Genomic DNA, 13835 nt, shown 5'->3' on the forward strand with positions numbered 1-13835 from the left:
AATTGGCTGGATTCTGCGTCTCGTGCTTGCCGAGCTGACTGCCCGAACTCACCCAGCAGCCTTTCGAGAAGGCGGAGTCCCATGAGATACTCGCTCTCGTAGTCCGATTCGAGCAGGGCACTTGCCCCCCAGAACATGACCGTGAGCAGAGCCAAGGGGTCCGATGGCGGCGTGCCTATCCCCGATCCCGCTCCCGACCCCGCCACGCCCCCCGCCGCTCCGCCATCACCGCTACCATCGGCAAGCGAGGTGAGGCTGCGGGCCTTGGCGAGGGGGCTGCTGCGACGGACGCGCTCGTACGGACGGTCCAGCGTGATGCTGCGCCACTCGGAGCCCCCATCCGCCAGCAGCGCGTGCTTCTGCGAGGCCGAGTTGCTGCGCTTGCGCCTGCCCATGCCGCTGATGATGTTGCTGATGATGATGTTGGGGCTGGCGCTGTGGCAACTCGACAGGCTACCAGTGCGGATGGGGCTCGAGCTGAGATGCAGCTGCCCCGTGCTGCAGCGGCTCGGTTCCATCTTGGTGGAGAGCGCCGGGTCCAGGGAGCTGAGCAACAGAGAGGCGATAAATGAATGTAATAAATCTCCGACGTGCGCTCAGGTCGTACCGTTCCTGCACGAGTAGTTAAAGAAGCTCGCAGCGTGTGGAGAAAACGTCGGATATCATGCAAACAACACGTGGTACAACCCAAACACGCATAGTAAAGAACTTTACAGTGCAACCATGAAAACTTACACAGTAGGAAATGTAATATACAATGGCTCAAGTATATACAGTAAAACCTTGGATTGCGAGTAACTTGGTCTGCGAGTGTTTTGCAAGACGAGCAAACATTTTAAATAAATATTAATTTGATAAACGAGCGAGGTTCTTGCAATACGAGTAGTAGTACGTATACGCTTTGTCTGCCGAGCGTCACGTGATCACAACTAATAAACGAGTGCTTTGATATACGAGTGCTTTGGATTACAAGCACGTTTCCGGAACGAATTATGCTCGCAATCCAAGGTTTTACTGTACTACATTTTCACAGGGAAGTCTCACCAAGTCTCAGTTTATTTTGTGAGCAGGTTTTCTGCATTGAAGAAGTTTGTGAAATTATTCTTCAAGGACATTTTTTTTTAAATATCACATTGCTCTGATAAGAAGAGACAGCACTCCAACAGCCAGATTCTCTCATTGATGAAAGTTCACCTTTGCCAGAATTTTTTTTTATAAACATTTGCTGATGTCCCGATTATGAATAGAAAAAAATAAATCAACATTACGCATGTATTGCCTTTCCTAAAATAAAAAAAACTTAGCCTGAAAGCCATACTGATGGGTTTCTAACCATTGGATGTTTTGCCATTGCCTGGCCACCTCGTGTCCTAGTGGGTTATGGGAGTTTCATCACACGTAATGAAATCTGAGACCTCTAGCAACCCTTCCTCCAAACGCACTGCATTACAAGCATGTTCAATAATTAATTACCAACACTGAATTACTTCTTTTTCTTAACAGTCTATCACACATCAAACTGCATACCCCACTTTACAGGATGCAGGCGTCCTACTGGGAAAGAATGAAAACTCCAATATAAATGCAAATTTGCATTGATTGGCTCAGGGCGAGGAACAGCGATGAGTGTCGCATGGGGGTGTTTTCATGCCCATTTGAGCATGGAGACATTTGGACCAGACCTGCCATCCCATTAGTAACATTTCCAATGTCATGGCAAAGCTTGAGGCATGTTCTAATTTTCTATTCCAGAAACTACGTACCGAAGCAGAACCATACACCACGGTTGGGGGAAAAACCTAGACGTTACATCACCATCTTTGGCCGAATGTCCTTTATGATGTGCCATTTTTTGCTTAGTGCTGCTTAATGCCACTCACCCAGAGAATGCAATGAGAAAGTTGTTTAGTTTGGAGCACTCCGCTATTGTATCCACGGCGGTTTCCAGAGTCAAAAGCACCTCCAGGACATTTCCCTGTCAAATAAAACAGACACCATTACTCACGGTGATACATTATTGATGACCTGTGGACAGTTACTTTATATTTATTTGTGTTATTGCATGTCAGCAATAAAGCAAATAAATTTAAAGTAACGCAACATACACATTGCTAAGTCAGAAAAAAAACATTTTGTTAGTAAACAAAAATTTACTTCATTTTCTGTTTAAAAAGTTTTATTTATAAACAAGACATGGAGTGGAAATCATCTCCATTGGCAGCCCGGAGCCAGTGGTGAAATTCCACATTTTTGTGGCCATTCAATATATGGGATGACTTCCCACAAAAGTGGTACTCATTTTATTGACATGATAGAGATGATGGGCCGAGTTGGGTTTGATCTCACAGCCTTCTGATTGTGAGCTAAGATCGTTGGTACAGATACACAGGGATGATCCATTTATCGATGCTCTCATAAAATAACGCACTGAAAATATTTATGTTCAAAGCCTCTACGTGTGTTTCACCAATGTCAATACAACCATCTAATCTTTCATAAGATATGGGAGCCATCGAAAGTAACGTTTCTATAAATTGCTCAATCAGTATTTTAATACATTTTACATTCGTGAAATAACATACACCAGCCACGCCTAAATAGATGTGAAGTAAAAATAGTGTTTGTACAATGCCTGGTGCACAGCAAAGCCCCAATGAGTGACAAAGACCCACTAACAGGATTCCTTGGGTGGACCTATATACACAGACTAGCCACTTCCCGGCGTTGCCCGGGCGAAAAAGACACACACATCGACTTACACATACACAGACATTGACCCACACACACACAAACACATCGACCCACACACAAAGACAAAAAAAGATCCCCCATATAACCTTAACAGACTGTAGGGGCAAGTGCTGTTAGCGAGCACCTATGAAGGCCGGAACGGTACACGAGGGGGTGGGTGGCCAGCACCACGCCCGACCGCCTTTGTCTCCCCAGTGGCGATGTTTACACACTGCACCAGGTACTCATTTGAGGCTGAGTCGACCTAGGGGAGGCTCAGGACCGGTTAAGATAATCGTCACTGGTGTTGACCGTGAGCGGGAATCGAACCTGGGTCGCCAGGTTCATAGCGCAGCGCGCTAACCGCTACACTACCGCTCCCACACACACATGGACTCGCACACACACATACATAGACTTTACACAGACATCGACCTAGACACACACATATGCACTTACACACACACACACACATATGCACTTACACACACACACACATATTTACGAACACACAACACACATGGACTTACACACACATGGACCCACGCACACACACAGACTTACACACACACACACACATCGACTCACACACGCACAAAGAGCCACACACACATCTGCTTACACGCAGACATATCGACGTACACACACAGTGACTCACACACACACACATCGACTGACACACAGACTTACACACACACATCGACCCACACTCACACACATCGACTTACACACACACGGACCTACACATAGAGAATTGGACTGACACTCACATGGACCCACGCACACACATCGACTGACACACACACACATATCGACTTATACACACACACGGACGTACACACACACACCGTCGCAGACACGCACATTAACTCACACGCACACAAGGACTTGGACACAAACATTATTATTTAAATATTTACAAACTTAATTTAGAAAAATTAGTTGTCTACACACAATAATTATTATTATTTAAATATTTGCAAACTTATTTTTTAAATATTAGTTTTCCATCTCACGTGAGTTTAGCAAAAGAAGCAAGAAAATATAACTTACTTAACTTTGCCGTGCAGAGCCCCCGGTCCCGCCTAGATTACCCAGCTGGCCAAGGTGGCACCTTGGCAGGCTGGGCCGCTACCCCCCCCCCACTATCCCCCCACCCGCCATTACAATAATACTATCTAAGCGCTATAATATTATTATCAACCGACCCTATAGTGGTAAGTGCACACATGGGGTGGGGGGGGAGAAGAGGACATGACACTTTGAAGAAATTACCTCAGCATTGTATTATTTTTGCATTTTTGAAGCGAAAAATAAATATGTCCCCCCCTCCCTTCGAAGGCATGTGCATTGCTATGGGCAATCCCCGTCAGCTTTATAGCGCATGCGCAAATGCATGCTGAGCGGCGCGAGGAAATAATTAAATAATATTGAATAGCACTGAATTGTTAATTTAACTACTTTAAAGTTGACAGATGGGAAAACGGAATAGCGCTGGTTCACCACGGGGCTGACGGCGTGGTACCTGGCTAATTTTTTTTGAAAGGAAACCCCACGGTTTGCGAGCCAAATCCTTCGCAAGTTGCATCCACAGACAGACGGACAGACAGACGGACTGACAGACGGACAGACAACAAATTACGTTTATAAAAAGATGAAAGGGGCATGAATCAAATGTGAACACGACCTTCTGCTACAAGAGTCCCCTGGATCCCTTGGTTTCACCCGATTCTCTCACAATTGTAAACTAAATCTCCCCTGTAAATTTTTGTCTCATAATCCAGCTGGATGGCGCAGTGATGTTGCACTCAACTCTCGATCGGGGGAGTTGCAGCTCTCGGATGTGCAGAAACACAATGCAATTGTGTCTCTGACTTTTTTCAAATAACTGGCCAGCACACATGAGGTGGGTGGTATTAACCGCTGACCTGAAGCTAAAGGTGCAGGCCTTGAAACTGCTTGCTCACACCACTGCTAGCGGAAAGGGGCTAATCGAGAGTTCTAGCAAGCCCCATATAGACGGTATTTGACCTACTCTTACACGTATGCCTGACAACTTGGAAGAAGTGGGAGTACCCACACTCTACCCCACCACAAGCAAGCTGTCAATCTATTTAAGATAAAGGAAGACTTCACAATTTTTGCAAATCATCTGAAGCTGGTGGTAATCACCAGCAAAAAGTCACTCAAACTGCAAATGTTGTCGGTTTACTCTCCAACACACCAGTAAGCTGAAGTAGTAAGTGATGGGCACCTTACTAATTGACTTTGTCGGGTGGTGGTGAGTTAATGACACATTTATATTTACGCAATCGAACACAAAAAGAAAAAACTTTATTAAGAATAAGATTGGTCCTCAACCTAGTGCTAATATACTTGTCAAAGACTGCAAACATCTAACAATTGTGTAAATGTGTGCTTACCCAGAATGACAAAGTAGTCGCACCCAACCCCGACAAGCTGACGCACGTGACGATGAACAATGACAATACCGATGACAGGACAAACAAAACTAAAATCGAGGAGAGCAACGGAAGAGCGTGCGGTGGTGCGGGGAGGTCGAGGGAATGGGGCGTCGCACCTGAGTCTCCTCCGCCGCGTCGCCCACCCTCTCGACGAGGCGCGACAGCAGCAGCGAGAGGCTGTGCATGCCCAGCGGCTGACGCAGGGCGCGCAGCATCTGAAAGGAGCGCCCGGCATAGTGGCGCGACGGGCACGCGAGCGCCAGGCGCAGCGCCATCTCGCCGAGTCGCTGCTCCAAGTTGGAGCCTGCGGGATCGACGTCACGGAACCAAGGCCGGGTGGGTTTTGGGGGTAGGGCGGGAGTAAAGAAAGCATCAAAAAGGTACGAGATTTATAGGGCGATTTGCTTAAAAGGCCCAGCGACTCAAAGCATCTCATCTCAATCATTCCACTGCCCTGCTGCAGTCTAGCCGAGGGGAACCCACCCACCCAGTACCCACCCACCTACCCAGAACCCACCCACCAAACCCCTCCGTGTGGCACAAGGTGTGCATAGCACTAGCCCGCAAATGGTCCTTCGTCAAGCTCGTGTCGTCTCTATACACCTCGCTTCAAGCTTCGACTGCTGCTACGTCAAGGAGAATGATAAATATATATGCTTTTAATATCATAGTCCAAGTCAAAGTTTCTGCGTGTTGAAATGAACATGGGGTGCTGTTTTTGCAGTTGGTGGTCCTAAGCTAGTTATGAAAATTCCACATTCCTGTGATGGACAGCCGGTCTCTGCCCAGGACAAGTAAAGAGTCCAAGTGTCTCCCTGCTCGAATGAGCGACAGGGGCAGTGCTCATTTCCATCGATAGTCCAGAGCCAGCCTACATCCCTATGGTGGGAATCAGTTCTTCCACAGGATATTCACTTTACTATTTGGTTATTTCGGTAAAGTCACGTAGATAGGTTATTAAGCTGGGTGAGTGCACTGGCAGTCTATAATGTAGACTTGTTCCTGGTTCTTAACCTCGGTGAACATACTGGCAGTCTTTCATGTAGACTGTAGCCGGGTTACAGGTCAAGTCATGACTTGATTCGTGTCGTTTTCTTGTTATCTTACCCCAGGGCACATATGCCCAGCCCACTCCGTTCTCACACCGAGAAGTTTTTTTGTGGCACTGCATGTTCCGTGTTTCACAGTGGTGTTCTCTGACCCCAGGGCACATATGTCCCGCCCACTTCGTTGTGCCACAGGAGCTCTTGTGTCACACCCATTTTTGAAACATTTATAAATGGTTTCCATCGGTGACTTTCCCCCTTGAAAACGATCGCTTTTGTTGTGATAGAAACGTCGTGGTTTTTGTTCTTAATTTGTATCTAATTTTTTGATTACCGAAAGAACAAAAAAAATCATTCTACATTATAGACTGCCAGTACACGCACTCAGTTTATTAACCATTGCTACGTCTTGATTTAAAGCTTTCGTGACTGCACGAATTCATACTCTTTGGGTCTTTCGGTAAAGTCATGTAGATAGAAAAATAATACATCACGACATTTCGATCGCAACACAGGCAATCGTCTTCAGGTGAGAGAGAGAAAGCTACTGAAACGAGGTCTTAGATAGGCCTGAGATGGGAGTCCCCTCAGGGTAAGAGGGCGATGATTTCCCTGAGGCTGTGGAAGTCGCCATTGTATTGTGAGAGATTAGCAAGCCAATGATGCATCGGTGGCAGATCGAGTAGGACATCCAGGATCTCAATACAAAGACATACAACCTAGTAATGCAACTTAAGAGAGTCAGCCAACATCGGCAGGAAGGATAGAAACATCACAGCAGGTTAAGACTTTACCCGGTTAATCACGTCCTTACAATGATTGCTCAATTTGTACCCATCTTCTCGAATGAGGTTGTGTCTGTGTTTGTATATCTGGATGGCTTCATAGACAAATCTTTGATGATAGCCAGTGGGTTTACGTAGTACCTTCGTCTTGGAAAAATCTATTTCATGTGAGCCCACAGCGTTAAAACAGTGATCAACCACAGCCGAGGCATTGGTCCTACCGTGTTTCAGATCTGCCTTGTGTTCACGAACACGGTCCGAGACATGTCGTCTAGTTTCCCCAATGTAACTACTGCCGCAGACACAGCTTAGTTTGTAGACACCGGGGCATGTCAGGGATCACATCCTTCACAGATGGGATCAGATCACGAATTGTATGTACTGTGTTGAATCAAACCTGGATCTTGTGTTTGTTCATGATTTTGGAAATATTTTTGGTAACCCCTGCTATGTATGACAAGGTGATGGTTTTGACTGGGTCCTCAGATGGTTCTCTCCCCAAGGTTGGGGTGACAGCTTTGCAGATTGTGCAGTCCGAATATCCATTCATCTTGAGGGCTTGGTGAACTTGCTCCAGTTCACTGGCTAGGTGGTGCTGGTCGGAGATGCAACAGGCCCTATGGCGTAGGGTTTTGATGAGGGAATTCTTCTGGGCTGGATGGTGGTGGGAGTCAGGTTTCAGATAGGCATTCGTGTGGGTGGCTTTTCCGTAGACAGTGTCCCAATGAGCCATCTGGTCTCTTTTCGATTAAAACATCCAAGAATGGTAACTTGCCTTCCTTTTCCAATTCCATGGTGAATTTCATGGCTGGGTGTATGAAATTGATGTAGTTGAGAAATTGGTTCAGTGCTAGTGGGCCATGTGGCCAGATGACGAACGTGTCATCCACGTATCTCTTCCACAAAATATTGGCTACCACTGGTGATAAGGGAGAACCCATTGGGGTACCTTCATCTTGTTTGCAGAATGTACCATTCCAGGTGAAGTAAGTGATGGTAAGGCAGTGTCTCACCAGGTTTGGAACATCAGCATTTAGTCCTTGTTGGAACCAAATCTTCAATGATTGCAATGGTGTCAGGAACAGCTTAAATACCAGGCTACAGTCTACATTATAGACTGCTAGTGCGCTCACCGAGGTTAAGAACCAGGCTACAGTCTACATTATAAACTGCCAGTACACTCACCAAACTTAATAACCAGGCTACAGCCTACACTATAGACTGCCAGTACACTCACTCTGATTAAGAACCAGGCTACAGTCTCCATTAATGGTTATTATTTTTCGTTCCTTTTTATTCTTTTATTTGTATTCACTTTATTTTGTATTATTTTTCTATCTACGTGACCAAAGAATATGAATTCCTGCAGTCACGAAAGTTTTAAGGACATTCACTGTTTAATCTGTGCATTATCATCTCGCATAATCACATATTAACCGTGCACTCGCATTCTAGCCAGCTGGCACTGAGGTTATCCTGCTGTTCCAGTACTATGATTGCAAGTTGCAGGAAATAAGTGTTGTGTTAACATCCTGGCTGGGGCATGATTAAGCTTCTTACTTTCATAGAAAGTTCACAGTGGTTATCCCACAGAGTTGGCCCATCTGCCTTGAGTATAAATACATGTTAATTTTTATTCATGTTGTTTTTTTCTGACTTTATGTGAATGAAAAGACACAAATTCGCCTGTTTTCTTTCAGTTCTGAGTCTGTGCCTGATGGACTTTTAGTTTTATTAGGCTCCGTTTACACACATTCAAATGCGCACACACACACTCAAAAAAGACAAAGATCCCCCATATAGCCTTGACAAATTGTTGGGGCAAGGGCTGTTAGTGAGCACCAATGAGCCGCCACAACAGATGAGAGGGTGGGTTGCCAGCACCACATCTGACTGCCTTTGTCTCCTGAGTGGCGATGTTTAGACAGCACACCAGGTACTCATTTAAGGTGGAGTCGACCTAGGGGATGCCCAGGACCAGTTTAGATAATCGTCACTGGTATCGGCCGTGAGCGGGAATTGTACCCAGGTCACCTGGTTCGTATAGCAGCGCACTTACTGCTGCACTACCGCTCACCATAACACACGTTCTGACACGCACAGAGACACACACACACCTGGCCTGCTGTCCTTGAAGATTGAAACAACATGCAAGAGGAACTTGCTAAGTTGCTCTGCACTCTGAATGTTTTGATTCTTGGTGGAGATGTCTTCGTAATTCCACAGGGGCCCATACTTTCTGCAGACACAGGAAGGGAAAATAAAGCAAGAAAATCATGCCTACTTCTGTGGATATATACTCTGTTATTAAACTAAACATATATTCGTTAATAAACAGGGTGTCCATAAAGGTATAATCATACATTGTTCAGAAATTATAATTAGACAGCGGTTTGAGTTAGGTTGATAAACTACACATACACTTGGTACTCATCATCATCATCAGGCATGGTCAATCCACTGCTGGAGTAAGATTTCCCCAAGCCTCCTCCATCTCTCACGTCACTTGGTAGTACGATGATTAATTCTATGGTGAGTTTGATCATGCTAACCCCTCACAGGTCTGCAATGGAACTGACGACACACATCCTCTGAATACTTCAGAGAGCCCTGGTCGTTCAGCAACATCTTGATGCGTGCGATCGTTTCGAACTGCTTCCATTTCCCGCTGCCGACGATGATCGATCGGTGAAACTGTTTTGTTTTGTTAGGCACACATTTCATCTTGTACATAACCCTCACAGTCAACCAGAATTATATATGTTTAACAAGTGTCTAAGCGCAACAGAAGCAGATGGCAGCCTCAGCCTTGAGCTTTCTCCGCCCAACATACTTCAGCTGTGGCTTCCACACATCAATAGCAGCACAGCCTTCACCACTGAGCTATATAGCTTATTTTCAGAAGAGACCTGGCCACAAATGATAGGCCAATGAAGTGGCTTATCCTGTGGAAATGTAAAACAGCCAAATTGTCTAAACACATGTTTCTAATTGTGGAGGGACAAACCATAGGACCCGGAGAAAAATCCACATAACCACGGAGAGAGAGACGTGCAAACTCCAAATATACAGGTGTCAGGGTCGGGATCGAACCCACAACCTACCTGTATACCAGGCGATTAATTTAACATCTCGCCACCGCGGCGCCCCACAGTGTTAAAGCGACGTCTCTAGGCAGTACCAGTGTGCAGTGCAGGAACCTAATAATCATACTGTGATGGAAGGCTGCGAAGTTGTTGTGTCCAGAAGCCAGAGTTGGAGGAGGGCCGTCTATGTCCACTGCTGTTGTGCTTAGAGGATTTTTGAATCTGTTCTTTGCAGCCAAGCTAAAATGTTTCCCAACAAGTTGGTAAAGTATTCATTTACCAAAGTGTTCGATGACATTATCTCAACTTAAATAACTTTATACTCAGGCAAGCTTGGGAAATGGCCACAGGGTCAAAATTGTGCTTGACCCTGAAAATTATGTAAATGAATAACAACTTTTTAATGAGCAAAAGCCCAAGAGAATCACGGTTACAATTAGCGCAAGAAATTTTACATTCACATATTGTCACACACAATCAGCTGTTCCGCACAATGATTAGAAGTATATGGACAATTAAACGAAATAGTACTGAATATGTGGCCAAATAGCATAATACCTCGGCAAAGGATCAGTTCACAAAGCAGGACAAGGACTTATTAAACCTGACAAACATTTATACGTCATATTTATAATAGTTACTGTACAATAAATGCCTCACATTAGTTATTGAAATAACTTAAATTTTGCATTTCTGAAAACTAGATCCTCGTCTTGCATTCGTCTAACTTACAATGTCAATAAAATACACACTTTTTAATTTGCTTAATGAACATGTCCAGTCGAACGACTTACAGATTAAGACACCACACCTGTGTTACAAACACTTCACATTGGCACTGATATAATATGGTTGCCTTTCAACTACCTACACACTCATTTCACGAGGCTTGAGCATCGCGGGGAACACAACACGGACGTTTCCCTCCGTAACACAACCGCTGCGAACATGTTGGCCCGACATCTAAAGTTTTTTTAAGAAGCGCTCGCACACAAAAACACACACACACACCCCGAAACAGCCAGCATGTGCCTCTTCCCAGAGGCATTAAAAAAACATGCATCATCCCTTCACACTGTTGCACGTGCTGCTGCTGATGTGTTACAGGAACATTATGACACTCATGTGCACCCCCCCCCCCCACCCCCACCTCTTTGGGGAACGTTCCTTCTGCTCGTACGCAGCGGAATGTCCCGCAGAGTAGTGCTCAACAACGAGCCACTGTGCTGTTTTACAGTTGTTTTTTTTAAGCGCAATTTTTTTTCTAACGTGAAATTATTCAAACTAGCCACTGGGGGGTGCGAGACAGAAATCACCGTTAATTGCAAATTGGCTAAGCATCTAGAAATAAGGAGAGGGAAAAAAAAACTAGCTTGTTGACGGCCGCCTGTGGAGATGAACAGCAGGCCACGCTTGATTGAGTGTGGCGGCACTGACTTCTCTGGGTGACCTTACCCCGGCTAGGGTTATTCTTATTACTCGTGAAAAATGTGGTAATAGGAACTGCTATTATAGTTGTCCAAGTCGATTTGTGTTGATGTCGAAGGTTTAAATGCGCGCGCCTAAATGACCCAAATTCTGTATCAAAGCCAGGCAAATATTTCTGGTAATTATATCAATGTCATCTGAAGCTGTATTGCTCCATATAAGTGGCTAAAAACGTCGCTTAATGTTTTTAATATATTTTTTTTGCCACCTATTCTCAAGGGAATATGACTGAGTGTAACTTTGGTTACATCAATTTAATTGCAAGTGCAAGGGTGGAGGGATCAACTCGGTCCAGCATTCTCCCATGGTCAAGGATTAGGAGCCACATTATCGAATACCTTGTGCAGGTAAATATAACCACAGTACATTCAAAACATGAATGCACTCTGGTCTATGGATTAAGTCAAGTTTGATGTCGGTCAGTCAATAGTTGCTGTAGTCAAGTGGATAGATACTACATTACAAGGTCTCGCGTAAAATGCAAAGAAAATGAATTTGTTTACTGGCCTGGAAATAATTTGTTATTTTAAATGGTTAACAACAATATTTCTGAAAAAACAAACATGCAAAAAAAATAGACAATTAATAAATACTCGTTAAACTTAATGAGTAAAGTGGTTAGCGGTGCTGCGCTATGAACCTGGCAAGCAGAGTTGGATTCCCGTCCACAGTTTATATCTATTGATGCCCCCAGAGTCTGGAATGCTATTGCCAATAAACTGCAACTTGAATCACTACCAATGAGATCTTCTCTCAAAACTGCTCTAGAGGAGTTGTACACCCCTAGCTGCCACTGCTATTCATTGGCGTAAAATAAAATAAAATGTTTCGCTCCGGATGACGCTACAAAGTATTATGTGTATTTTGATTTAGCGTGCTGATCTTAAAGGTGCATTGAAAAATTTGATACTCCGACCGATGCTTCTGTTGTTGTGGAGTAACTCATGCAGCCAGTTATGGCTCTAGGATTTGGTGCTACATGTTATTTATGTAGTTTATTGTAAAAATTCGGTCACAGTCCTTGTGATCACTGTTACGTTGCAATTATGGCTTTATTTTTTGGTGATTTGGAAAACGTTTTTTGGTTTGGACATGTTAGTTTTGTTGTAGTACGGAGTTAGACTGATGGCCTTAATCTAAGTTTTTGTGGTTGTTGTTGTTTAACTTGCATCCCACTGGGATTTTTTGCACACAGCGTTGGTGTACGGTGCTTTTTTCAGGAATATTTTTGCTGTTTTTTTTCCATGGATTTTCTGTTTGCACAGTCACAGTCACTTTAAGATGTTTTTCTTGTTCGTGTTTTTTTGTTTGTTGTGGTTGCACACGATTCAAGAGCCGAATGGCTCACAGGGCTATACCAAAATAAACTGAACTAAACTGAACTGAACAGTGGTGAGTGATAAGAGAACCAGTACTGTCCTCCTCCGCACCTTTACGAACACGCTGAGTAAAGTATGGTGTAGAAAACACCCTGGGAAGATAGACGTGAAATGGGGGAGGCCTTCACCCATTGTGAAATGAGAATTCACGTTTTTTTAAAATCTGTTACTCCACTCAATAAATATTACACTCAGTACACTTCACACGTGAATTTAATACAACACGCAACCCAAGGAGGAGGAAGAGCACACACTGGGCCCACACACACATTCGTTACTTCAACACTGTCAGAAAGCTCCCTCAGCTGGTAAAATCATAATCGGAATCTGCATTAATCTGCCAGGAAGCTCTTTTTCACAGATGTCCAGGAGGGGGCAGGTAGGAAAGTCGCAACAACAAAACAAAGAATACAGCAAACGACAGGAGTGAGACGTATATGAAAGGTAAGAAAATCACTACAAACAAATATACTCTTTGGTTCTTTCGGTAAAGTCACGTAGAAAGAAAAGAAAATAAATAATAGAATACGACATTTCGATTGCAACACAAGCAACCGTCATCAGGTGTGAATGCAAGCTCGGAGAGAGACACATATACAGAGAGATAGACAAACACAGACATGGACAGAGACACATACACATACACAGAGAGAGACACAGAGACAGAGAGAGACAAACACCCAGAGAGAGAGACACACGCAGAGAGAGAGACAACACCCACAGAGAGACACACACAACAAAAAAAACCTTCCAATTTCTCTCCCCCTGGCGCTCTCATTGACATGCTAATTTATCTGCCCCCCCCCCTCTCTATATATATAAAATGCCTCGTCACAGAGGCGTTGTTTCTCTGTGT

General features: G+C 44.4%; 1 protein-coding gene across 15 annotated transcripts in view; it reads right to left on the reverse strand.

The window, feature by feature from the left end:
• Positions 1 to 13835, reverse strand: part of LOC116942827 (protein furry homolog-like) — a 296076-nt gene that overhangs the window by 43144 nt on the left and 239097 nt on the right. For all 15 annotated transcript variants that reach the window (XR_012941831.1, XM_076067514.1, XM_076067513.1 and 12 more), the window contains 4 exons: positions 9144 to 9265; positions 5312 to 5499; positions 1881 to 1975; positions 53 to 546 (listed from right to left, as the gene is read on the reverse strand). Coding sequence is in view for 14 of the 15 variants with exons in the window: in XM_076067514.1 (XP_075923629.1) it covers positions 53 to 546; positions 1881 to 1975; positions 5312 to 5499; positions 9144 to 9265 (899 nt within the window). In the remaining variant the exon portion in view is untranslated. The remainder of the gene's footprint in view (positions 1 to 52; positions 547 to 1880; positions 1976 to 5311; positions 5500 to 9143; positions 9266 to 13835) is intronic.

The sequence above is a fragment of the Petromyzon marinus genome, chromosome 16 (genome assembly GCF_048934315.1).
Source record: "Petromyzon marinus isolate PM22_M1 ecotype Great Lakes invasive population chromosome 16, UKy_Petmar_22M1.pri1.0, whole genome shotgun sequence".
NCBI classification, from domain to species: domain Eukaryota; kingdom Metazoa; phylum Chordata; class Hyperoartia; order Petromyzontiformes; family Petromyzontidae; genus Petromyzon; species Petromyzon marinus.